Source organism: Colius striatus, chromosome 2, assembly GCF_028858725.1.
Source record: "Colius striatus isolate bColStr4 chromosome 2, bColStr4.1.hap1, whole genome shotgun sequence".
Lineage (NCBI taxonomy): Eukaryota > Metazoa > Chordata > Aves > Coliiformes > Coliidae > Colius > Colius striatus.
Window position 1 is genome coordinate 100,068,754 of NC_084760.1, and position 27,530 is coordinate 100,096,283.

Here is a 27,530-nt window from a genome sequence, read left to right on the forward strand (position 1 = left end):
CTGATATGAGTGGTTACTAACTTCAGCAGAAATGTTATCTACTGTCTGAATGGTGACTTTAGAATGAGATTTGCTAAGATCTGAAAACAAGCAGAGTTTATCCAGCTAGTTTTCATTGTCAAAAGCTGTATTTTTTTACATTATTGACTTTATTTGATCCTTTACACTACATAGACAGCATAGTAATTCCTGTTAAAGTAACCATGCTTTCTAATTGCATTATTTTCTCTTTTTTTCTTTTTCCTTCTCACTAGAGTCTGTGTGTATTTACACCACCAGGAGCTAAAGAAGGACAGCCACGGCTCATTCCTGCAGGGCCCATTGCACATGGCACTACAGTATCTGCTTATGTAGCCAGATCCAGAAAAACGTTGTTAGTAGAAGATATTCTGGGGGTAAAAACCTTTGTCTTTTTAATGAGATGATTACAGCATGTTTTTAGAATGAATATTTTGATGTTGAAGTGTTTATTGAGCTGAAGGTATAACAATAGAATTTACATCTGTCTTGTTAGTAAGAAAATAAATTTGAGTTTTGAGTGGCTTGATGGAATATTTTCAGAATACCTCACTTATTCTTAATTTTAAGAGTATTGTTTTGTTTTATCTTTTAACATTTTTCTGGTTATCAGATAAGGGAAGTACTGGTACTGTAGCGGCTTTTATCAGTCAAAACTTCTGTCCTCTTGGTCTTGAAATACTTAGTGTGCTAATCCCAAACAAGAAGACTTCCACATAGTCAATCAAAGTTAGATGTAATTATAATGCAGAGCTCACACTGACAAGAATGTCAAACAGAATTCTGGTTATTAGACAGGGTTTTGAACTCTGCTTATGCTAACATAAAGCTAGTTATAATAATGGTAGACCTACCAATGAAAGGCACACTAATGTAATTTATCTCAAAATTCAAGCCTTTGCCAATAAATGGACTCAGAAAATCCTAAGTGATATTCTAATAGTCTTTGAGATTCTGTCCTTTTTAGGTTTTTTAATGCTTCATCCTCTAATCACATCTTTGGAATTGTATGAAACCGGTATTTAAACTGTACTTTATGGGAACACTTCATGATCAGCTGGTTATGAAAACACTAAAGCATTCTAAATTCTCTATCGAGTGTTTTCTAGCCTTTTGAGTTCTGTCCACAAAAACAAGCTCTGGATACTGTGGCCAAAATTGGACATTGCTGTCTCTATTTTAAAAAATATTTGTAAAAAATGCATGACCTTTATTGGGCAAACCCAGGCTATAAACAAAATACCAAATCCCTAATGTGAGTACACTTAAACAGAGCCACAAAAACAAGAGGCAGAAGCTGCTTTCTCTGTAGTGTAACATTCAGTGCTTTCTATACACTCTGGACTATAAAGATTTTATATATTGTTAATTTTTTTCAGTCATATATAGGACTTAAATTGTTACTGATAATTTCCAATTAATATAATGATGTTCTTATACAACAGTTGTATGTTTTGATTTTACATCCATAATAAAATCAAGGTGATGAGATAGTGGTTGGAAGTGTGTAGTGTGGAGGTTTTTCAAACATTTTGTTGGTTTACAGTATTACAGTATTGACCAAACAGGGAGATTCATTTTAGTGATATGGTTTGCCTTCAAATTATTTTAGCAGTATCTCAACCATGAAAGGGAAGTGCTTGCAGATGAACTTGCCAACTTTTTTTCATTTTTCTTTTTTTTCTGGAAAGACAAAATTAAAAAGTAAAAGAAGGAGGATCGTGTTGCAAAGTGCCTCCCACTCTTTTGCCTTTAATTTATTCCTAGCTATTCACATTGATTGCCATTGTAGTAATTAAGGTAGAGATTACTTGCTGTTTTCTTTGAGAAAGGAGGGGTTTTGATGAACCTTGAAGAAGTGTCTGTCTTGCCTAAGCACAGTGAACATCTTGTACAGATCAAGTACTGAAGGACTGATGTGCATCCAAGTGGTTCTCATGGGCTAGTTACTGCCTTATTAACTGTAATATGCAGGTGGTTTCTCAGGCCTTAATGAGTTTTCCTGCAGGGGGAACTGAAGCTATGAAGCCTTGGATATTCCTTATGTAGATTAAAAGTTATGAATTTGGGCCTTTAATAGCAAAGGATTATTTTAACATTTATTCCTATAGCCTTTGTACTGGTTAATTCAGGGTGCATAAGCCAGGGAAGGTAAAAGTTTTTACTTTCATGCACAATTTTTGGGGAACATATTTTCCTCCTTAGCTGTTGATTGAGGTTCATAACTGTATAACCTAAAGCCTTAGCCTCACGTTTCAATTTTTGTTCTCTTGCAAGCACTGCTGTCTGCTTGGTAACATTGAAATCTGAGCAGCCCACTTCGAGGTTTTTTGAGAGGGGAAGGAGATGCTGGGATAGTGTTGTTTGGGTTCTTATTTAATCTGGAATGGCATTAGCAATAAAGACCTGGTTTTGCTGCCAGTGAGACTAGAGATGATGTAGTACAAAAGCAGTCCCCAAACTGGGTCTAACATCACAGCTAATTCTGCCTTTATATCAAGGTTGTGTATATATATATAAATTCATGCTAAGACTTTTTTTATTGCCCTTTTTTTCAGATATCTTAATGTTGTTTGTAAATTATGCAGAAATGGGAGTTTTAGTGAATTTTATCATTTTTCTACAGATTTAATCATCCAGAAGGAGGAGAAAAACATCAGTATATATTTCATGTTAATGTTATGATATTTATGTTTTTTAAGATTATGTTTACATTTTCTAGGATGAGCGATTTCCCAAAGGTACTGGACTGGAATCAGGGACTCGTATCCAATCTGTTCTGTGTTTACCAATTGTCACTGCAATTGGTGATCTGATTGGTATCCTGGAGCTTTACCGTCACTGGGGCAAAGAAGCCTTCCACCTTAGTCACCAAGAGGTGAGCTCATGCCCAGCTTTTGCCCACTTCTCCACAATGGTCAGTACTTCACAACCCCTACACTCTTCTCATGTGTTTTTTACCTTTTCTTGCTTGATTTTTGTTCTCATTAAATGTCAATTATTGAAAAAAAATAGGTAGTGATTTGTATCTTCATGTCACAGGAGGTAAAATTTACACGTAAAAGCACAGAGATACACAAAGAATTTACTTTGTGTTCTTTTGTGGAAAAACTGGTTCAACACTTCTGGATTGATAATAAACTCAGTACAGAGTTTTTAGAGAAGTTAACACAGAGCAGGTAAATGAAGTATACATGTAACTCAAATGTCATAGAACCATATCACTTTATATATAAATGGCACTGCTGAGTTAACCTGAATCTCAGTTTTAGCTTTCCAGGAAATATTTATACATATAGACAGATACAAGGTTTTTTAGTTGGCTTTTTTAGTGTGACATCTCAAGCATGGGCTCTATTTGCAAAACAAGATGTTGCAACATTGTAGCAACAGCACAGCAAGTCTCAATGCTGGGTCTCACAGGAGGGGACAGTGATTTTACTTTAAAACAAAAGTGAAGCAAAAGACATTCCGTGTATTTGCATTCACATTCTTACATACACACACGCTCAGCCACCAAGATATGTGTGTCCAGGTGGGATTTTCAAGAGCCATACATACAGAGATGCATGTACCCAGTTAGCCTCTCCAGGATGTCTTGTAATGAGAGGACAAGGGATACTGTTGAATCCTTATGTCTCCCGATTTCTCCCTAGATTGACAGTCATGTGCTGTTTTTGGGTCAGCCTTTTCCTTAGCCTTTAGGAGCTGACATCTTTTGTCTCTCTAGCCTGTCCCATCTCTGTGAATAGTCAAGATTTACTCACTGTCCTTTGTCTCCTGACCCAGGTGTCCTTAGAAAATATGTAAATGCACTGGTACCTGAATGACTTGTTAGTCTCGGTGCCATTTGTGTAGCTGCCTTTAGCTTTTTCTTCCTTCTAATGCTTCTCCATCCAGGTATTCCCATTTATATCTATCTTCACATTTCTGGTAATATTCTCTACACTGCATGGTTTACCATAGTTACATAAGGCTTGTGTAGCTATATTGTCCATACGTGTCCGTTTGTCAATCCAAACTTATATTTATCCAAACAAATTTAGCCAAGCATAAACAAATTTGAAAATGGAGCAGTCTTAAAGGCTATCACTGTTTTAAAGGTGTTAGAAGTGCAACTTAGCTCTCGTGTTTTGTTGAGGATCTTTATTATGTCCCATCTACACATTGAGTTGGCTGTCATATTAAGATGAATGTACCATTCATTTCAGGTTCCCAGGGAAGGGAACCTTAGCACAAAATGAGGTGAGTTCTAGCCAGGTCTGTTGTCTTGATAATAGTACAAGGTGTACCATGGAGCAATTTAGCTAATCTGAACAAGAATTGTTCTTGTGGAAAGAACAGAAAATGTATAGACAAGAGTTATTAAAACTAATGCTCCAAAGGAGTGAAAACCCAACAATTTTGGGGTATTCTGTTTTATCAGTAACCTAAGTAGCCTAGCATACAAATGATGCTCATACATGTGTATTAGTTGAGGAGTCAATGTTACAACTCATAAACATTGTTTTTTCACTAGTAAATGGAGACTGTGGTAGGGGACTGGATTGTGGTGCCAGTGTCCTTGCTCACAGAAGAAAAGAACAGCCTTTCACACAAACTCAGGCTTCATTAATTCTGCTACTTCCACACAGTGTGTTTATTTTTTTAAATTGTCCTATTACACTAACTAATCTACAATTCAGATTGATCTCAGACATTGTTCTGTGCAAATATGAATATTTTATGGTATATGAAATGCCTCCTGTAACTGAAGTTCATTAACTTTCTACTTGGAAAAGACTGGCTGCTAAATGAAAGTATTTTATTAGTAAGTTGAAAGTATTTTAAGGTCACTTTCTGAGTGTTCTAAAGCATTCTTTTCATTTTCAGGTTTCAGAAAGCCTTTGGATACCATTAGCAGCTTTAATAAAATGTGTACAATGTGTTCTGTTTAAAAAAAAAACAAACCCAAACAATTAAAACAACTACTTTAGGAGGGTAGGGCATGCAGCAGCAGACTTCTTGTACTTCTGTCCTCTGTGTTCCTATAAAGCTCCTGTATTTCAAGGACAGGAGATTATGCATGGTCGCTCATCTTAGTTATCTGCAGTTTACATGACATTTGTTTGAAATGCTGCCTGGAAACTGTCATACTTCGAACACTAGTCTTGAGCTGAGAGATCAGGTCTGGTTCTTCTGTCACCAAACTGGCAGTAAAAGAAGCAGTGCCTGTTTACAGCTGAAAATAGCTGTGACTGAAAAGATACAGCCTCAGAAAGATGTTACGGGATATTTTATTTCTATGACAGATGCCTTTCAACACTGTATACAATGTAATTTTTAAAACCTTCGGCTTATGGGATGTTTGTTTTGATGATGCATTTTTCTGAGCTGATGGGTTCCCAATAGTGCTTTTGAATAGCATTGGTAAACATCTTTATAGGTACAAAAAAAAAGGATAATTCTCATATGACTGACTGTCTCGTACTCAAATTCTCAAAAAAAACCCCATGCACCAGTACAGGCTGGGAGTCGAACTGCTGAAGAGCAGCTCTGCAGACACAGACCTGGGAGTCCTGATTGATAATAAGCTAACCATGAGCCAGCAAAGTGCCCTCGTGGCCAAGAAGGCCAATGGTATCCTGGGATGCATCAAGAAGAGTGTGGCCAGCAGGTCAAGGGAGGTTCTGCTCCCCCTCTACTCTGCCCTAGTGAGGCCTCATCTGGAGTCCTGTGTCCAGTTCTGGGCTCCTCAGCTCAAGAGGGACAGAGAACTTCTGGAGAGAGTCCAGTGCAGGGCCACCAAGATGATCAGGGGACTGAGACTTCTTTCATACGAGGAAAGGCTGTGGGAACTGGGGCTCTTTAGTCTAGAGAAGAGGAGACTGAGGGGAGATCTTACTAACATTTACAAATATCTAAATGGTGGATGTCAGGAGGTTGGGACATCCCTTTTTTCTATACTAGCTAGCAACAGGACAAGGAATAATGGGATAAAGCTGGAACAAAAAAAGTTCCATTTAAATATAAGAAAAAACTGTTTCACTGTGAGGGTGAGGGAGCCCTGGCACAGGCTGCCCAGAGGGGTTGTGGAGGCTCCTTCTTTGGTGTTCTTCAAGACCCACCTGGACATGTTCCTATGTGAAATGATCTAGGTGAACCTGCTTCTGCAAGGGGATTGGACTAGATGATCTCTAAAGTTCCCTTCCAACCCCTACCATTCTATGATTCTATGATTTTATGAAATTGAAGCACTCACAAGAATACTGAGACTTTCACAACACAACTATCTTCCCACAAATTGTTACTACCTACCTGTCTAAAACAGCTCAGTCAATTTATATAGCAGCTACATAGGGAAAATAGGCATGTAACTGATGTGCAATTTTCAAGGTTTCTTCAGTTAGTTTCTTCTTTTTTGTTTCAGGTTGCAACAGCAAATCTTGCATGGGCTTCAGTAGCAATACATCAAGTACAAGTAAGTGCGGGTGGTTTGTAATTTTTTTCACTGTGTAACCCCTCTGCCAAAGTTTGATTACTAGGAACATGAACTATGGTCAAAGTTAAATTGGAGATCACTGCTAAAACATTGGTTCAAGCCTCTTCTCTGAACATGGGAAAAATATGCTAACATTTTTGGTGTTTATTGAGCTACTTTTCCTCACAGGCAACTGTGGATCAAATAATTTAACAAAAAATATTTTTACTAAATTGAAAAGAAACATTAACAAAGTAGATAAATTGTTAAAGGATTTGTTGGTTAGTTTTTTTTTTTCTCTTATTAGAAGGCAACTGCGAGGCCAACTAGTTGCTTTCCTCCTGCTCTGGCATTCAGTTTGAGATTATTAGGTGTTGCTGGCTAAGCCTACTTTAAGCCATCTAACTGCTAAGTGCTTCATGATCCTGTAACTACTTCTGCTAAAGATGCTTCTTGCTGTTCCTAGTTGGATGCCTAATGATGTTCCATGCAGTGCAAACTGCTATAGCAAAACCCAGCAGCTTTGCTAGCAGGTTTTGTTGCTTCAGCTACTAGAAGATGGTAACACTTAAACTAAGAATATTCCATCAACTCACAGAAGATGCTAAAATAGGTTCTTCTGTCAACTCACAGGAGGAATTTTGTGACATTATATTTTTCAAAGCATCTTTCATATGCTTGACAGAACACACGCACAAAGCTTCCCGCTTTTTTTCCTAGGCTTTAGTGTTTGCCACTGTGGTGCTGGAAGTCATTGATGTTGTTTGGGATGGTCATTCACCCTGGCACATTTAGGCAAAATTAACTGACATAGACTATTGTATGGTGGTAGAACTGAAATTTCATGCAGTTGGATACTCATTTTGTAACAGATTCTCTCTTTAAATTAGAAGTCTTTCACACATAACAAAACAAAATATGGGAAGTTTAGTTTAAGCCTGTACATTGGTCATTTTCAGTTCTCTCTCTTCTACTAAGCAGAAAGCTTGCACTTCCATAGTTTTTGCTTGAGAGGAACTGCAAGAGTTTTTATCTGACATTGGGCTAGACTCACAGCTGGGCTTTAGGAAATAGCGTATATCAAGAAGTTGTAGTTAGTTACCAGATTATATGCGAGAGTAAGTCTTGTGGATGTAGTTTGTCATATTTTGCATATTTATTTAATCTGAACTGCATCTGAGCAATAATTTGTTGTGTAAAAAGGAGTTTTATTTATTGACCTCAGTGGTTGCTGTAGTAATATACAGGTGTACAATTGTACTTCAGATACAGACTAAGCAACCAGGTGAAGTAAAAATACAGTTCAAAGCTTTGCTTCATCTGACAGTTCACTGCCAAAATGTAGTGTGCCTACTATTTTTTGTGTTTGTGTTCATTTCTCGTGAAGTTGAGCATGCGTCACCTGCTACTTAGCCTGCTTAAGCTTGCCTGATGTAGTCTTCAGTTGTGTCTACGTGCTAATTTGCAACCTGGAAGGAATAAAATGAACAAAATATTTTACATTCTCAGAGGAGCTGAGGGTCTGGAGAAGGACGTGTCATTAAGTTGATTCTATAACTGCATTGTGTCAGCCTTCGAGGCAGCATGAACAAGTATAACAAGCAACATTTTTCAAGGAGTCTGTAGAAAGATGTTAGTTGCATTTGACAGTTGTAACTCAGGAGCTATACAGTAGTAGTGGTAGTTTACATACAAATTAAATAGGTAGACTGTGTTCTAACTTCAGTGTTCTGTAGCAAATGATAATATGATTTGTGCTTCCAGGTGTGCCGAGGCCTTGCCAAGCAGACCGAACTGAATGACTTCTTGCTTGATGTATCAAAGTAAGTGTGATTTGCACTATAATCTCATCAATTTTATTTTTATGAACTTTTCTAACATGGCTCTTCCAGTCGACCTATGTTTTATGCTGTAGCTCACAAGGAGTTGTGAAGGCAGATCTCAGAGGGTAGGCACACTTCAGCACAGGGACAAGAACAAATGATGTGAGTGTCAGTGGTGAGACTTTCTTTGTGATGATGCAGAAGAAAATATAACATCTGATTATACCTTATATTTTTTTTTTTTACTCTTGTGGTGTTTTTCTGCTCTTATGTCAGAGTTAAATGTAGCCATCTTTTGAGAAATGACAGACTTGCCATCTCTTCTCATGGCCAGTTTTAGAAAGTTTGAAAGGACTTTACGAGAAATTAGCTTACTTCAGTTTCCTCCTCCATTTTTTTAATATATATATATATATATATATATATATGTGTATACACATACACATGCATAAGTATATGCCCTTCAGGGATGTATCTTTGAAGAATCAGCACTGTCACGCAATTATTCATCGCCTACATTTTCTGGAGGCTCTGTTTTCATTTTCAAAGATTGTAACTTCATGTAGTATTTTTTCTTTTAATTTCTTGTCACAGTAAATGCAAGTTTAAACGGAAAACACACTGAGTATGAAAGTTTAGGCTTAGATGTGCAAAATCAATTTAGTGTCTTAGGTGATCTGTTCTTATTATATGATATCTTGGAGGGATATTTTGGATTTTTGCTGATACAAACACTTCTGTGGGTCCCAATGAACAATTCTCAAACTGATGACATTTGATGACATCCAGGATTCCTATGCTATTGCTGGGGAATACAGGCAGACATGTTGACCAGGGTAGAATAGGGAGTGATACAATACAGGAAGGAGTCTACACCTTGTAAGGAGGGCAAGCTGCTTGTATCCACATATTTTTTCCTAGCTTTTTTCCTTAGGGATGAACTTTTTTTAAAATTTCAGCTTAGGTTCAGACTGTAACTCCTGAAAGGCACTTTCATCATTCCCTTGACAGAACTACCCACTTGTTGCAATATCTTTTACTGTTACATTTTTTTCCAAAGTGCTTCTGTGTTGCTAACATTTGTACTGAGGTAGTTTATCAGGGAACTCTGAATTAATCTAGCCAAATTTGTGGGCTGTCCATTTACTCTTGGTACATTGTACTGAGATTGTTTTAAAGAACTCTGTAATTATTTTAAATTTTTAAAGTAAAAAAATGTAATAAATACTGCAAATATTTTATATGTATTTATATAAGAAAAAACCTCTCACACTGCATCATCAATTGCTAAAAATTACTTAATTTTAACACTGCCCTCCCACCCCATCCGGTATTATGAGGCACAAATTTGGGATATCATTAAATAACAACTTCATGAAAGTTATGTAGGTAAAGGCTTTCACTAACAAAAAGATAATTAGCTTCGTCTTAGAAATGGTGTGTACCTTTTCTTACACGGAGAGAGAGCTTCCTATTCAGTGAGGAAATTTTTAGCATGCAATGTCACTGGGACATGTTCTATTACATTTTGGAAAGGGCATAGTATGCAATGCCCTGTCTCTTCATGTCCCTGACAACCTAAGACTAGTGTGTTATATATTTTCTTTCCTCTAGACCCAAACAGAGCTGAGCTGAATGTATGTTCAAGGCCATAGAACAATGTCTTTCTATCTGCTGGGAACACTGTAATCCGGGGGTTATTAAGACTTGGCATGCAAAAGATTTAGACTTCTTTTGCTAATAAGTTTGACCTTTATCTTTCAATATTCTTGATTGTCCTTGAATAGTTATCACGTTGCTGTGAAACTCAGATACCTTTTTTTAATATGTCACAAGATCAGTCTTTTTCTACAGCTTCAGCATGCTACACCTGGATTGATAGAAAAGATTAGTTAAGAGCTTTATAAATTGATGCCTCTTAAAGAACGTTAACAGTTGTGATATAGTGTGAATTTAGCTACTATCCATAGTGTTCATTACTTCTCTGTACATATTTCTCTATGCAAAAACCTTGTGAGATGTTTTAAAAGCATTTAGATAATGTATGTCAGGAATGCAAGAAATTATTTATTAATCTTTTGAATTGCTTTTCCTCGCCTTTTAAAATTTTCAGTGTGTAAAAGGTGTCAAAGCATTTTGATACATTCTTGGTGTTACTCAGCAGGGTCCTATTCAGTCCATGGTAGGCAATGTTGGTAGTCTTTTACTTTTCTACAGAGAAAATTCTACATATTGTAGAGATTATTCTACAATTCTGTCACTGTAGAATAGTGGCTTAAAGGAACAGAGCTAGGACCATTTCTCAATTCTTTTACATTACAACAACCCAGTAAGTGATTTTAAAGGTGCAGATGTTTGTCCTCACTTATTTGGGCTCCCCTGTTAAACACTATTGCAAAAAGAGTCAGTGACAGCCATTTGAGAAATGTCTGACTAAATCCAAATATTTACTGACTTCTCTTTCCCTGCAGAACGTACTTTGATAATATAGTTGCAATAGATTCTCTACTTGAACATATAATGGTAAGTTGTCTTTTTCACTTCTAAATTTATTAATCTTGAAGTCCTTCATTCTCCTTTTCTTGGACATCATTGAATAGTAGACACGTAATACAAACAGTATTAGCATCTCTATATGGAAGAAAGTGGCAAAGGTCAGCTTGATTTTTAGTTGTTGCAACAATTGTTTCACAGCTTTCATAAGTAATGAATCATTGCTGTCTCTGAACTAAATAGTTACTATTGTGTTTTAGAGAAGTTTTGGAAGTTGAAACAGAAGGGCTTCTGTTTTTCTTTTTATTTCATTTTGTTATATTGGTTCCTTTTTCCTAAATTCAATTTGCTACATGCTGCAAAACACTCATGAAAAAGTTATTGTCTGTAGGAAGGACTAAAGGTCAAACATTTCTCCTAGAGTATTTGTTCCAGTTGCTGAATGAGAAGTGTGAGAATGACATCACTTTTGCTTTCCAAAAGTATTTTTAACTAGAATTTATAATCCATAGCTAGAGTGACAGAGTCACTCTATGATTTATAAAATCCTAAAGCCAAGTCCATGAAAACTACTAATCAATAGAGTTCAGAAATTCATTCTAAAATTTCTAAATAAATTTTAAATTAAGAATCATTTACCAAATAGTGTTTAAAAATACATATGCACCGGTTGTTTGTAACATATTTTGTGTTTGATATATGAATCATTCTTTTTAACTTTAGGCACGTTCTTTGTATACTGTATTTCTTTTTCCTGAATGTAAATCTTAATTGGGTCTTTGATGCCATTGTTTCAATTTGTGTATTCAAAAAATTACTCTCCAACAGTACTCCAATACTTGCTCCAAACTTCAAAGCGATATTTTTAGATTGACTATTCAAAGAAGACAAACTTAGAATGCAAACAATATTAGAAGCTTGAATTAGTAATGGAAAATATTCTGCAGTGTTTGTCTTATTCTATTAGTACACAGTCAAGAATTCTGCACATAGGACACATTTCTGAACATTGACTTTTCCAATTTAAATGAACTGCTTAAAAATAGCTTAGCATTTGAAAGAACTGGTGTAATAAAACATATGGCATTGAAAACAAATATTTATATTCTTCCCCATTTTTGCCTATGAATAGAGGTCTCACAATTAGCAGTAAAATACACTTACTCTTTCATCTTCTTTTCCAACACTTGGCTGCATCATGATTCTGCATTTTAACCTACATAGATGTTTCATACTCAGCTTACTTTGTAAACTGTAGCAGTTGGTTGTTTCTTGGGCCAATTCATTGAATTGCTCTTTAGCACATTAATTACCTTTTTATGGGAATGTGATTGTTATGAATATGTGACTTATTCTTCATAGTCACAGTGAGAAAAGAGTGGAACTCAATTTCACCTCACTACTTCACCTGTTAGTGATTGGACCTAAAATTTGATTTATTCTGTAATAACAGAAAAAAATATAGGGATTTTAGCATTCTTTCAATTTTTAATTTCAATAAAATCCCTCAGCAAAGTTAGTGTTATGTTTCTGAATATAGATGCAAGGAAGGGGAAGAAGTTCAAGTTGTCTTGCAAATTTTCTTGCAAATATGCTTGAGTAGTTACAAGCAACCTGCCCAAAAAATGGTCCCTGGCTTCCTTATTGGCAATGCAAAGCATACATTTTGTACTGGCCTGGATTTGAGCAAGGGTTTTAAGGAAGAAAGACTTTCTCATTCCATTAACTGTTACTCTCACTTTGAGAGTACAGTTTGAGTGGTTATTTTTGAAATGTGTGGGTTGTGACCAAGGTATTAAACCACAAAAGTTTAATTGTATAAAATCAACACTATGCTATTGATTTTATAAAGTTATCTGATAAAGTTTCCGAGTAAGTTCAGAGAAGCTTTTACTGGACCCATTGTCCTTTTTAGCACAGTTCATATTTGCTCTCTTTTGAACAAAGGAGTAAGTGGTTTGAGAAGTCGAGGTCTTTCAAGTTCTTAATGCTGTAATTGGGAAATATTTTCACTCCCTGACTTTCTACTGATCTGGTAGAGTAAATGGAGTAGAAAGCAACAGATTAGAATCTCTCAACTAATGATGTATTGCCTCATAGATTTTTTTTACTGACAAGGCCTAACATTTGTCTATTTGCATTGATATGAAATGAAACATTTACATTTTTTATTTTTTAAAGTCAAGAGAGAAGGGGGATGGGGAGTTAATTAATTCATATAGAAGTCTTGAGAATTCTTAAGACGTGCCACCTACATGCATGGCACATCAAGATGTAGTCAATTTCCTTCTGTAGCTGAAGGACTAGATAGCTATTATATTCAGTTTTGAAAAGTTGAGCAAGATCCACCTCAGATCATGCTCTACCATGCTGTTCTTATACTTAGTTAAGAGACATAGGAAATGTATCTAAATTGGATAAAGCAGGTTTTTGAATGTGAATATATGTTAACAGAGTGATCCCTATTTGACTATGGTTCGCTCTTTCCTCTTGTTCTCAGAAAGTCCGTCATATGTCTGAGAAATATTTCAGTGAAAAGCTGCTGTATTCCCCAGACAAGATTCTGTTCTGACAATCAATGCTGACTGGCAGTTAGTTTTGCTAAGATAAAACTAGCTGGTTCACAGTATGATAGAGCCAATGCAAATCTACTACTGCACCATGGTACTTTATTGACTATGGCTGATACCTTGTGGGCTTTGCTTAGTTCATGTAGAACTACTAACTCACAGCTTTTGTACACTGTCCCCAGCATCAGGAGGGCACTACCATTTGCTGTACCAATGCATAGGGCAATCCATGGTGACGCTTGCAATCTTCCTTTTTTGTTCATTGTTATGTATTACAGGCACACTTAGCTTTTTTTTAGAAACAAACACTAGACTCTCTATTATGTCTGTCTTTGCTGAATATTCAGTACCTATGTATATGCAGTGAAGGTAAAGGCAACAATCAAAAAAAATTCTTTGGTCATGCTATATCCTATGTACTTAAAATAAAGGAGAATGATACCATAATATGCAAACATAGCGGTCATAAAGGTACCATTTGAAAGCATTATTTGTTCTTAAAAAACAGTGTAATAGGAAAGCCTTTGGTTTTTTTAGAAAACACTAGACATATTCCTGTGTGGACCTGATCTAGGTGGACCTGCTTCTGCAGGGGTGTTGAACTAGATGATCTCTAAAAATCCCTTCCAACCCCTACCATTCTGTGATTGTATGATTCAAGCCTCTAAAGATATTCCTGTATGTCTCAAAGAGAAGAACACTGTAAATTATAAATAAATATTGAATAAAAGACACATTTTCATCTTTAATTGTATCTCAAAAGAATGTGTGAAAGTGAGCGCTCCTTCAGAAAGATTTTTATACTGGATAGTTTCTCAAAACTTTTTAACCTCTAGATACTTAGTTTTTTGATTAGATAAATGACTGAAGATAATCTAATTCATGACCATTAACTCTAGTTTTGGTTTTTGTCTATAGATATATGCAAAAAACCTGGTGAATGCAGATAGATGTGCACTCTTCCAGGTTGACCACAAAAATAAGGAGCTGTATTCAGACCTTTTTGATATTGGAGAAGAGAATGATGGGAAACCTGTCTTCAAGAAGACCAAAGAAATAAGGTAAGAGTAGCTAGAAGAAGAATGCAGTTTCGTTATAACTACGGATGTGCAGGCATTTTATTACCCAGTCTCTGTGCCTATCTGCAGGTACCCTGACAATACTTGTCATACTGTGATATCATTCCCACCAGGACCCGCCTCCAGAAGGTAGTACTTCTGGGAATGACATTGCAGTGCCATCGAAACAACGTCTCTGAAGCTATAGCGTCACTCCTGGAAATGCCGTCTTCCGGAGGCGGTCCTTTTGGAAATCATGTTGGGAAAAAAACAAAGGTGTTCTGAGGTAGGTAAAGGTGCAGGTAAAGGTGCACCTATCCATAGTCTGCCAGTATGGGACTTTTTTTTTTCCCAAGAGGAATTGAAATTAGTGCGATTTAAGCACACCCCAAGAAAGGAAATCATAATTTGTTCTTCTTATGGATGGATTAGGCTGATGTAGAATCTAGTATGGACTGGTCATTGCTTTTGAAGATTTCAAGTTCAGTAATTTACTTTCAGTTTTTCCTCATGTGAATTTAGAGGTTTTTCAAACTTTTAAATAATTGTGATTCTGAAGCATGCTTAAATTGATGAGTTTGGAAGTGTATATGGGCTTGTAGTGAAGTCATAGGATTCTCTGACTAAAATAGATTTGTATTTCTTCTTCATATCACAAGTACATAATTCTATACATATGCACATTTTTTTAATGAAAGAGGCAAACCAACAAAGTAAATCTAATATTTTTCACTTTTCAAAAATTATGAATCCTTAATAGGTACAGAGTGACATTTTCAGAGACACACAAATTTTAAACTTTCAGCTTCTTAAATAGGAAGAAATGAATTATTAAATATCCTGCACTAACATTTTGTTACAATGCTCAGATTTTCTTCAGAATTCTTTTAATTTCCTCCTTGTACTTTGAAAGTTCTGGGCTGGTGTGAGATGTGATTCATGCCTTCGTTTAGGCTCCTTTAGACAAACTTACTCCCACTTACTACATTGTGTGAGTGAGAATGGATGGAATCAAAATTGGTGCAATTTACATACTGACGAGCAAGGAGGTGGTGTAAATTCAAGAAGGTGGCCTGCTTTAACATACACTTTCATACTCCTTGATAATTGAGGTCTTTTTACTTGTATCTTTTTGTCTGTTCTGGATAAAAATTATTGAAATATTGATTCTGAGTGTAAGAGTGTGAGCCATTTCATGAGTGTCATATACTGAAGGAAAAGTACAACTTAAATATCTGTAAGAAAATGACACTGTGACAGACAGTCATCAGGAAGGAGCCTTAAGTTGATATGATGAACAAATGAACTTAAAATCAAATGTGCAGAGTGAAATCCTGTCATCTTTGTCACTAATTTCAGTAGGGGCAGGGTGCTGCCTGGGTACATTTATACTTTAAATCATTCCAGATGTGGTTCTACTTGTTTTTCTCCACAAACTCTTTTGTGCTTGTATGTCACAAATATTTTATGCAAAGAATTAAAAGATATTTATTCTCAAGATAGTCTTGTAGAATTTTTTTTATTCAACTCCAAAATATATTTATTGTATTTAACTTTTTTGTGGTGATTAAGGAATGCAGTTACTACCATGGCATCGTTTCCATGTCACAAGATGTGGAACAAGCTAGTTATTCTGAAGTTTAGTGGCAAATAGATTTATTTTTCAGCTTTGAAATTTCAGCTTTTTTTGCCAAGGTTTATTTTACCAAATCCACCTGCCCCTTCTGAAGAAACAAGCTCCACGTTGCCTATGATATGTCTAAAGAAACAACATGTAAAAGCAATGATAAAATATTGTAAACACAAGTCTGAGGTTCCATAAAGATGTCTGATGTATTAGGTATAACCCCCAGGATTCTTGAACACTTTGGGTTTTGTTGCTGAAATGGTCATGTTATGGCATCTTTTGTATTAAACTACTTAGTTACATAAAATGTTCTTAGAAAGTATCTATTAGTGTGTGTGCTTTTTCTATTTTACTATTTGCTACTAGTTGTTGTCTGTAAGATTTTTCTCCTAAAAGCATCAAAGTGACGCTGATTGGGAACAAATATCCATTACTGTGACCAAGACAAACTCCACTGGAAAAATGTTTTCCCATAGCTCATATTGTGGCTAACACATATTTTTGTTTTCTGCAGATTTTCTATAGAAAAAGGAATAGCTGGTCAAGTGGCAAGAACAGGAGAAGTCCTTAACATCCCTGATGCCTATGCAGATCCACGCTTTAACAGGTAGGATGTTATTAATGGTAGTGGAAGATTGCTTACCAAATATTTATTGACATTTACTACTTAAATTTGATGCATTCCTGGAGACAACCTACAGATATCTATTTAAATGCTTTAGTCATAAGAGATATTGTTAAAATAAAAGTAATAAGTATTATTTTATCAATTATAATGGAGGAACATATTTTTATTTTCTATTTTTATTGTTTAATTAGAATAATTTTATGAATAAGCTCACTATATATTTGAAGAAGCATTAATTCTTTATCTTGCAAATGGAAATTAAAGAATTTTTTTGTTCATTCTGAGTGTAACACAGAAGGTAGAAATATTTGAAAGCTGTGGAAGTAAATTTCTTGCAGATGGTAAACTTCTTGCAGATACCAATTACGTCTATTTTAAAACTATTTAGTATATTGTACATCACTGTTTCTGAGAATCAACTAATAGATATTAGTTAATGATCTGAACTCTTCTTTTTTTTTGCTTTCTCTTCTGTCTCACCAGAGAAGTAGACCTCTACACAGGCTACACAACCAGAAATATCCTGTGCATGCCTATCGTAAGCCGAGGAAGTGTAATAGGTGTTGTGCAGATGGTGAACAAAATAAGTGGAAGTGCCTTCTCTAAAACCGATGAGAACAACTTTAAAATGTTTGCTGTCTTTTGTGCTTTAGCCTTACACTGTGCTAATGTAAGTTTTATTTACAGTTTTGTAAGCTGTTGTTTACAATGGGAAGACTTAGAATCCTACTTAGTTATGCTAAGATGTTCCAGATTATTAAAGCAATTCCTAAGTTTGTTTCACTGATTTAATGAGGAAACGGGAATGATTGAATTCTTTGCTGAATAATTGTATTTTAAGAAGATGACAGGGATTAATTTGATGCTTTCCAAAATAATTATACTCTGGATACATCAATTTCATGTAGCTAAACTGAGAGAATAAGCTCTGAAATGTGAATGATATCTATCTTCTCTTTTGCATTAGAAAGTATTTATTTTATACATTTTATACAATATTACTTATTGTCCCAATTCCATATGCTTAATATTCAAAGATATCCATTTCTACTTTCATTTGCTGTACTATATACTCAGAATTATCCATGCTTCTAAATAAAGAGCACATAGCTATTTTTGGTTTTGAACACTTCATTGTCACAAAAATTACTATTCCTGTAGGAAGCGTAAACAATTTAACGATCATTACTACATATAAAAATGACTACAATATAAAAATGCAATGAAAGTGCAATGTAGAAGAAATGTGTTATGTTCACAGGAGACAAGATACAATGCAATGCCAGTTAAGCCTGGTGATTTACATTAAGCCATTTTACCAATATCATGCTGTTGGTATGCTGACACAGCAAATTTTACTAACAGTTACTTAAACTTGTTCACGTGACTCAAGGCAAATAGAAAGACCAGCGTATAAATGAAACATGGGACTATGCCATTACTCAGTAGCATGTGAGTTCACGCTTTTTAGGTGGTGAATGCTACCATTATGGCATGCTGCTCCAGAGGCTTATCTTCACTAGTGAAATTGTTGGGTCGTCACTTGTTTACAAACCATGCCATGTCTGCAATAGCTGACTGAACCTCTCAAGAATTAACTGTACTTATTTTTGACAGTTATTGCATAGTAGTGTAGGTATGATAAACATCTCATGGACTTTTAATGATGCACAGATAGCAGTTATTTGTACCAATTAATAGTTGAATTAATGCAATAGCCTAAAATATGAATTGTGCTCTATTCCCTGTTTGCCTTCTGTTAACGTATTGCAAGGGACTGAGCTCTGTTTCTACCTTCTGAATATTGACTATTTTCCTCGAGAGAGCTTGAATGCACTGAAAACTCAACTGAGCCTTATCTGTCTATCCAAATCACCAGATACAGAATGATGTGATAGAAGGGCCCGGTTTTTGCAGAAGAAACAGATTTTGTGTAATCTGTCACTTTTCTAATGCATGAAGTTGAGCAGCCAAAAGTGCTCATGTCTTTGCAAATGTGTATTTTAAGAATAAGTACTTGAATACAGGAAATAAATGTTTATTCTGTTATTAAAATTTACCATTGATGAAAGACTTCCCTTTTTCAGATGTACCACAGAATTCGCCATTCAGAGTGTATTTACCGTGTAACAATGGAGAAGCTCTCCTACCACAGTGTTTGTACAGCAGAAGAGTGGCAAAACCTCATGCACTGTACACTGCCTCCACATATTTATAAAGAAATTGAACTGTAAGTAACTTTCTCATGTAGTGAACATTGCATCTGGTATCAATCTGTGAAAAAGATGATTATTTTTTCACTCTCGGTGTAGTGGAGGGTTTTTTAAGAAGCACTTTCATTATTGAACTATCCCAGAATAATAGGGCTTTGTCTCTGGCTTTCTTATACTTAGTTATACTTAATGACCTGTGAAAAAAAATTCTTGATCAAAGATGTAACATAATGTCTAAAGTATGAGTAGCTACAGTAGTGGTTTAAATATTAGTTTGTATCTAATGATTGTAGAGATGAGCTAGCTCTCTTTCTCATAGTCCCATGTCACCAACAGCTCAGAGCCAGAGAAAAGACTGAGCTGAAACATCAGTAAGACCAAATGCACGATCTCTTCCTCTTGTATATGTTTCAGAATAAAAGATGTTGATCATTTCTGGGATTTTCTAGGTTGTGTGTTTTTTGAGGGTGTGTGGGGTTTTTGGCAGGGGTTTTTTTTGAGATTTTTACATGCATATGTTTTATGCATGTCCCTGTGTTTCCTGAAGGAGAGGAAAATGGATTCTGATCTCCAAACTTCTGAAGATGATTCAGGGTTATGAATCTCAAGTGATAGGGTTCAGAGTTGTGAGCTAAATTTGGATGAGGACTTCCCATCCAGCCTGTTAGGCTTTCTCTGAAATAATTTAGTTACTTTCAGCTCTCAAGGATCTGCTGTATGTTGAAGATGTACCTCTATTTTAGCAGTCAGTCCCCATTCAACTGGGATTCCTCTTAGTTACTATTTCTAGCCCAGGACAATAAATTCTACTGTAGTGACCACCTACCTAAAATCACAAAGTCTGTTTAGTCACAAAGTCAAAGTAAACCTAATCTCCAGAGCTCGCTCATTCCTTTCAGGTGTTAAGCATCAACACTGTGAGCGAGCAAAGCATGCAAGCACATGCTTAACAAGAACTGCTTACAGTTAAAGTTCATTACATGCTGAAGTGGTTTGCTTGAATGCCAGAGTATTAGCAGCTTTCAGGATTACACCTCAATAGAAGCTTATTCTTTGCAATACAATTTCTTCTTCATTGTTAGATGATATTATATAACCCACCTCCTCAACAAAAATGACTTTTACTTGCCTAGATGACAGGTTTCATTCTAAATTATATTAACATCCTTCAGTTTGAGCAATCTGAATACATTTAACCATTTTCCAAGCAGTTCAGCTACCTTCAGCTCTCTTGCACCTGCTGTGCTCTTCAGTATGCCACATATGCACAAACATTTAGCTGAATTCAATGGAAATAAATAGAAGATTTGCAGCACAGCAGGTGCAGGGAAAAGGGTTAATTGATAATCAAAGGACAAACAATTCTGTGGAGCAGATCCCTAATACTATAGTTAAATGTTGCTATCAGGGAAGAGGAGAAGTCCTCAGGTAATGAAACAAAAAAAATGCAGTATTAAATATTTGATTTCTGAAGCTTGGGCTTAATTTCTGTTAGCCAGTAAAAGTGGATTTTTATTTTTTGTTTGTCTCAAAATTAGAATGAGTCTCACTGAATTCATGACAGAAATTATTGAAAGAAAGCCAGTAAATGTGTTATTAGAGACAGCATTTTTACAGTTCCTGAAAGTCTGAAATGTTTTAGGAGTGCCTATAAAGCTCTCATCATTCCTGTAGAACAAAGATTTTTGTGCATTACTCAAGCAGTGGATTCTGAATAGAAATATAAATATTTATTTAAGTAAACAAAGGCCAATGATTGGACTCAAATGATCCTAAGGGGTTTTTACAACCTAATTGATTCTGTGATTCTATGGGCATAGTTCCATTGACCTTAGTGGAAATACATTAACTTACATTGCTAAAAACCATAGCCTTTAGAATCAGTTCACTGTATATATTTGGAATCAAGTGAATGCAGCTGGGTATACATTACCTAGTTGTTTTCACTTGCTTTTAGTAACAATGAAAAGATGTTTGTCCTTACTAAGCTGAAACTTTCTTTTTAGATACCACTTTGATATCAGCCCGTACGAGGATGTCTGGCCTGCCATTTTTGTCTACATGGTTCACCAGTCCTGTGGGACAGCTTGGTATGAAGTACATGATTTATTACTTTAAATCTGTTATTTATGTGTTTGTTTATTAGGAAACTTTGAGGTCATCATTTCTAATTCAAGGTCTTATTTTCTTTGGAGTATATTTGCTATGTCTGGCCTGTACAGGATTGTAATAAGCAGGCTGGATTTCTTGTTCCAGCTTCAGGGAACAGCCAGGTACAAGAACTCATGATATCATCCAAACAATTGTCCTTCCAATATGTACAAGTATTGTTTGGTTCTGAGATGAGATTGCTTTTCAGATAGAAGATGAAGATACTAAAGGCACTCTTGCCAAAAAAAAAAAAAAAGAGAGAAGTTCCATGACTACTGATTTTTCAAATATATAGTTGCTGAAAATAATATAGCATATTGTTAAAATAATCCAACATTAGATCTTGCTAAATAAATTGGGTACCATCATCATTGTGCATTAATTATGGGAGTGAATAATTTTCAAATGAAATGTTTTGTTTACTTTCTCTTGGTATCCATTATCATTAGTAAGGTCAGTAGTCCCTTGTCTAAGTATGTCCCATTACTGAAAGAAAGGATGTGCTCCAAACGTTAAAAAAACCCTCCAAATGAGAAGGAGAAGTATCTCCCTGTAAAAAGGAGCAACATTTGGGAAACATTTACTGGTGACTGTTTCATTTTTATAACTGGATGAATCTCCGTGCCCTCTAAGCACACAGTAAAACCTGAGTGTCTTTCTCATGTCTTCTTCAATACTGCAGAGTGGATGTCTGTTTTAAATACAGGTTTCTGCTGATCAGTGTAGTTAGCTCGTTTTCATTCTTGCTGGAATGTCTGTGGATGTAGAGTTTGGATTTTCAGCTAAGTTCTGTTTTTTCCCCTCTCTATATCCCTACATCTTTCTTTCTGGGTGTAACTTTGGAGGGAAAGAAACAGAAATTAGGATAGTATTTGAAAAGAAAGCTGTTGGGACTGGACCTGTATTTAATTTCTCAAAGAACAAAAATTCTCAGCCCTCTAAAAAAGTGCCACTATTTTAAGACTAAAAATTGATTTTTAATATATTCTGGAGTATGACTGTGCCTTTAAGTATACACCTGTGTAATGTAAAACTGTCCTGTTCAGGGAGGATTTTGGAGAAAAATCTATGACGCTTTCTGCATTTTCTGTATTCTCATAAATAAATGATCTTTCACTGCTTTAATCAAATGTACAAAATGCAACAATGGAGGAAGTAGTAGTATTCTATGTTAAGGTATCATTGAAAATATACTAACTGAAAATATACTAGCCGTAATAACCAATGAGTTGATTTTGGATGCAGATGGAAGTGGCTGTTGTCATAGTCTGAATTATGATGTATTATTTTAAACAGTAGTTCTAGCAATTACTCTAGAATTCTCTAGATTTGAACTCGCAGAATTAAATACGAAGGGCTAACGCTTTTTGAAAGACAATATATCTCCATTTTTACTAATGTCAGAGTAAAGCTAGGAAGAATAATAACCTTGCTAAGAATATAGCCATGGAAATATGTTTTTCTATCTAACTGGCTCGATATAGTAGATGTGTTTACATTTTTATAAATGGGTCAGAGGCATTCAGCTGTGTTTTCTCAGCCTACATGTACTGCAAAACTACAACATTAATACCACTTCCCTGAGATACCAAAGAAATTATCAAAACATGGAACTTAAATAAATGTCAAACCACAGCACAATAACAGAGGAAAAAATGAGAATAAAGGAAAACTGATCTATTTATGAGGGACAAAGTTGGTGACTTGGGACTGATATTTTCAGTTCAGTTCTGGGCTCAAGTGTAATACTCTCTTTTGAGCCTAAGCAGCTTGGATTAGATACTTCAGAAAATTTTACCTGATATTATAATCTGTGCCTAAGTGTTCCATTTGTAAACAAAAAGAATTCAGCTTTCCTTTCAAAGGAACATTGATAGATAAAGCATATTAAAGATTGTGCAGAGCTCTGGTACTACAGAATATGAACTCTCTCAGAGGTGTTTTTGCTGAGCACATAAGCCAAATATGCCAAATATTTTGTTGCTGTTTTTTATTATTACCATAGAGAAAATACTCTTAATCGTAAATTCATTTGCCTCGTCTATCTTAGTCTTGGAAATCTTAGTCTTGGAAAAACTTTATATCTTCTTTTCACTGTATCAGTATGGAGCACCTCAAATTTATCCCAAGTAACTTATGCATTTGACATCTGATTGGAATTTTCTCTGTCATTTGCCTAAAAAGCCGAAATTTCTTGTTTTGATCACAATGTTTTCTAATTCCATTAGATGCAGTTTCACTGTTTGTTAGGTTGAATAGATAGTGATTTGAAGAAACCACACTTCAAGTTTCACTGAACAAGGAAAGTTATGCAGTTGTGTTGCCTGAGCTGGTCAGCTTGACTGTACCCCAGAACTTTACAGATTAAGCTAAGAGCATTGTCAGGTATCCATGCTCTTGTGTCTTTGTCAAAACTTGAATGACTCTTGTAATCAATGAATCATCTGCAGTGAGAGTCCATCCTAACAAGAAGGGTAAATCAAAGAGTATCTTTTGTCCTCTGCTGGTTATTTTTCCTGTTCTTATTTCTTATCTTTGAACAAATTAATTTCTTTCTAGCTTTGAACTTGAAAAGCTGTGCCGATTTACGATGTCTGTAAAGAAGAATTACCGCCGTGTGCCCTACCACAACTGGAAGCATGCCGTTACTGTTGCACATTGCATGTATGCCATACTGCAGAACAACCAGGGGCTTTTCACTGATCTGGAGGTAAGTGAGATGATTTTATCAATTACTAGACCTCATCAGAGTTATCAGCCATTGTAGAAGTACATTTTCTATGTTGGAGTTTTGCTGTCAGCTTGAGCAGAGTGTGTATAAAGGTCCTCACAGAGGAATGGACTTGAGTAGAAAGCTTGAGGTCAAGAATTATTAAAATTCCTAATCTTAGTGTTGCCCACTGAAGAAGTTGTAGTAAATTTGCTATATCCAAATCCACATCTTGAGATTTTCCCTGCCTACTTAGAACCACAGACTTTATTTTAGTTAACTGTCAGTTCTGTACTGAGGTAAAGGAAACACCTTGGATCTTGAACTCTGTGTGAGGTCTGGGAGACCCTGAATAAGAAGGCAAGGGTTGCAGAGAGAAGAGAGAATTATAGTAGGTGCAAATGGGAGTGCTGTCTCTTATTAATGTTACCTGAAACTTCTATTTTCAGTTGTGTTTAACTTTACTAACATACTAACATATTAACCATTTGCATTGTAATTTTCCAAGCTCCATTGCTCTCTCAAACTAACTCATTTTGGGAAACATCAGCCAAGATAGTTTGACAGTCTTAAAAATGAGACACACTTTGAGAAATGAAGTCTTTGTTCGGTGTGTAAGATTAAAATAAAACTTGTTGGTCTTTCATTTGAAAATATCTAGTTTGTTCTGCTGTAAAGCAGGGACTTGAAAATTGACACTGAGATGGAAATGTGACATTTACCAGGCATAGGCTGAAAGTTGGCTAAGCTGTACAAGTTTGAAAAAAACAATATTCCTTTGACAATAAAAAAGCTATGGATTATAGCCTCAGAGAAATTAAAATGATATTTGATAATTTACCATTAATATGTTATCATTCCCTGGGTGAGGGATAATGACATGAACCTCAATAGACTTTGAGATAAGAAGTATGAAACACTGTAAAGGAGACTGTGATCTAGAAACAAATAGATCCAGCAACTGACAGTGGTCAAAGACTTGAGATCCAAGCAGGGACAATGGGGCAAGGTCAAGAGCACTGGAATTAGGCATTATATAATCCTGAAGGACTCAGACAAGAATGACTTTCTGGGATGTGGAGACTGAGATAGGCTAGACAAAAACCAGACTGATGATAACTGTATGATTGGAAAAAACATGGGTTGTAAAGGACGCAAGAGAGAATTAAACTTGTGGGGGAAGGACAGAAAAGATTATGCCCACTGAATCTCACATGTAACACAAAGGATTCTGAGGCTCATCTTTCTTTTACTGCCAGAGGCTGTTTTTTATGTTACACATCTTGCTGCTTTTGATAGTAAAAAGGAGATAATAGCTTCCTACAGCTGTTAGTGTATGACTTCAAGTCATGCAGGTGTGTGTTATGTTCCTAAGTGTTACACTTCTGCTGAGGATCTGTGTGGACACATGCTGCGGCACCGTTTTATTATGTGCTTTTTAAAAATTCATTTTGAAAGATGCAAAACTGAAAAGACACTGTTAAGCATAAAAGTGAAGGATTTAAAATAAAAGTGAAAATCTCAAAATGAGAAATAAAGTTACAACCTTAATTTTGCACATTATATGTGATGAAATCAGTCTTGTACCTCTTAATACAGTATACAGGTTGGATATTGGTCACTTAATAGGTGGTTAATCAGTATTCTTTGACTACATTGTATGGCTTTATCCTCATTTACTGAACACATCATCAGAACCAACTGTAAAACACAGTTGTTAAACATATGAAGACTTTCCAGGATGAGAGTGACTACCTCATAAACAATAATGAATGTGTTTTCAAAATACATGTGTTTTAAAAAAAAACTTTTGTTCATGTATTTTGTGTGTTGAGAGAGAGATTTCAGGGATTCCATTTCTTTGGGATATTAAGAGTTAGTTAAATTAAAATTTCTGTTAACAGAACTTTTCAATTGCCATTGTCCAGCATTTCTTTGGCTCACATTAGTGACTTCCTAGGAAAAAGTTTCATCTAAGACTTGATCTGTGTCTTCGAGGAGTGTAGCAGAGGCAGGTCTAGCATTGTTTTTTGGCACAGATGCCTTGACGAGGAGATAATGCATTTTATGTATTTTTTCTCCCTCAGTAGCTGTACTTTTGGGGATTTTTATAAACATGGTAAGGATTCAGTGGATGACCACACTATCTGTTTAATGCTCAGATTTCTTCCTGGTGTAGAATGCCTCCAATAGTTTGTGACTGTGCAACAATGTTATTTAAATTCATAATATATAAAAGACTTGAATTACAATTGGACTGAGAATTTAAATTCAGCACACCCTCACTTTCTTCTTTCTCGTAATTTTAACGTTTCTCCAGGTGCTTTATAAAGGCGGTATAAGCATAGTGCAACTTGTACAGTATTTTGGGAAGACAGTGACATCTAGGGGCAGGAAATAATCTGACTTTTATATCTTCTTTTTTTTGGTAGCGAAAAGGTCTTTTAGTTGCATGTCTGTGCCATGACCTGGATCACAGAGGTTACAGCAACAGCTATCTTCAGAAATTTGATCACCCCTTAGCTGCTCTCTATTCCACATCAACAATGGAACAGCACCACTTCTCTCAGACTGTGTCCATCCTGCAGGTAGGATTATTGGAATTGTATCTTCTGTGCAGTAGAGTCCAGTGGTGGAAATAGGAGTCATGGTCTACATGGTTACCCAGTAGATTTTCTGAAGCATGCTTCATTTGATTTCTTAGTTGTATTGCTCATTTACAAGAGTGGAATATTTATTACAGCAAACTGGCTTCCACAATTAGCAACCCAAGCGTTCAATAATAAATATTTTAAAACATAGCTTTCCCGAAATCTAACTGTTATAAAAACTATTACGTATTTGAAGGCCATTGTTTATGGCCTTCTTTTGGAACATTTTGCTTCTGGGTCACTGAGGATTTTTCCTGTGACCATATGGAATAGGAACTTTAAAAATTAAAAATCAGTTTCTCAGATACTTTTTTCATTATGTGCTTCAATAGAGTCTTCAAACTTTCTGAAATTCTGAATGAAAATGCAAGTACTGACAAAAGTTTGCATGAGAAGCTTGAAAAGCTGCTGTAATAAATTACTTGGACATTGAATGTGTGGCATGAAGGAGAAAATCTTAGTTTTGCACGCATGGAAAGTTCAAACTTCTTTCATTACATTATCATGTGCTTTTTTGTTATTCAGCAAGTTGATATTAAAAAAAGTCAACTGAGTAAGGTAATAGTTTATGACAGAGAGTTCCTGATATGAGGTAACATGTCTTGTATCTTTAATGAATAGAAAAGTAGAAGAAAGCATACAGACACATTTTGGGAAATCCAAGTGTGCTGTCAACATACAGATATTTGCTCACCAGTGACAATTTTTTTTCAAGCTCAATTAGAAGCGTGAGAACTCCCACCTATGAAATTGCTGCCAATCCATAACATACTGGTGCTCACTGGTATTGAGTTACCATGTACACGCTCAGTGCACAGCCTTACCATGCTACTGTGACACTAATTCGTTGTTAACTTTTCTTTCTTTCTGGTCTTTCAGGGGGAAGATACTTATTTTTCTTAAAATACCTAATGACCTTTTAGGAAAAATACATATTCTGTATTGTATTCAGAAGCACATCTTGTGATAATGGTTTTAGGTATCATATACATTTCATCAGAGAATGGAAGCTTTATCTCTCAATGCTCCTCCATGTAGGGGTGTGTAATTGAGTCCTTCAGTGGTGGTATGGCATTAGATTTTTAGTATTCATTCTTTATGTAAGTTTGTGCACATTGAGCAAGTTCC

At 35.6% G+C, this 27,530-nt stretch overlaps 1 protein-coding gene across 1 annotated transcript in view; it reads left to right on the forward strand.

Annotated features, from left to right (window-relative positions):
* The window catches only part of PDE10A (phosphodiesterase 10A), a 190,008-nt gene that overhangs the window by 141,557 nt on the left and 20,921 nt on the right, over nt 1-27,530 (forward strand). The window contains exons 6-17 of the mRNA XM_061991606.1: nt 255-395; nt 2,741-2,896; nt 6,428-6,478; nt 8,243-8,301; nt 10,773-10,824; nt 14,283-14,425; nt 16,564-16,656; nt 17,161-17,347; nt 18,765-18,907; nt 20,897-20,980; nt 23,601-23,751; nt 26,184-26,339. Coding sequence (XP_061847590.1) covers nt 255-395; nt 2,741-2,896; nt 6,428-6,478; nt 8,243-8,301; nt 10,773-10,824; nt 14,283-14,425; nt 16,564-16,656; nt 17,161-17,347; nt 18,765-18,907; nt 20,897-20,980; nt 23,601-23,751; nt 26,184-26,339 — 1,416 coding nt within the window. The remainder of the gene's footprint in view (nt 1-254; nt 396-2,740; nt 2,897-6,427; nt 6,479-8,242; nt 8,302-10,772; nt 10,825-14,282; nt 14,426-16,563; nt 16,657-17,160; nt 17,348-18,764; nt 18,908-20,896; nt 20,981-23,600; nt 23,752-26,183; nt 26,340-27,530) is intronic.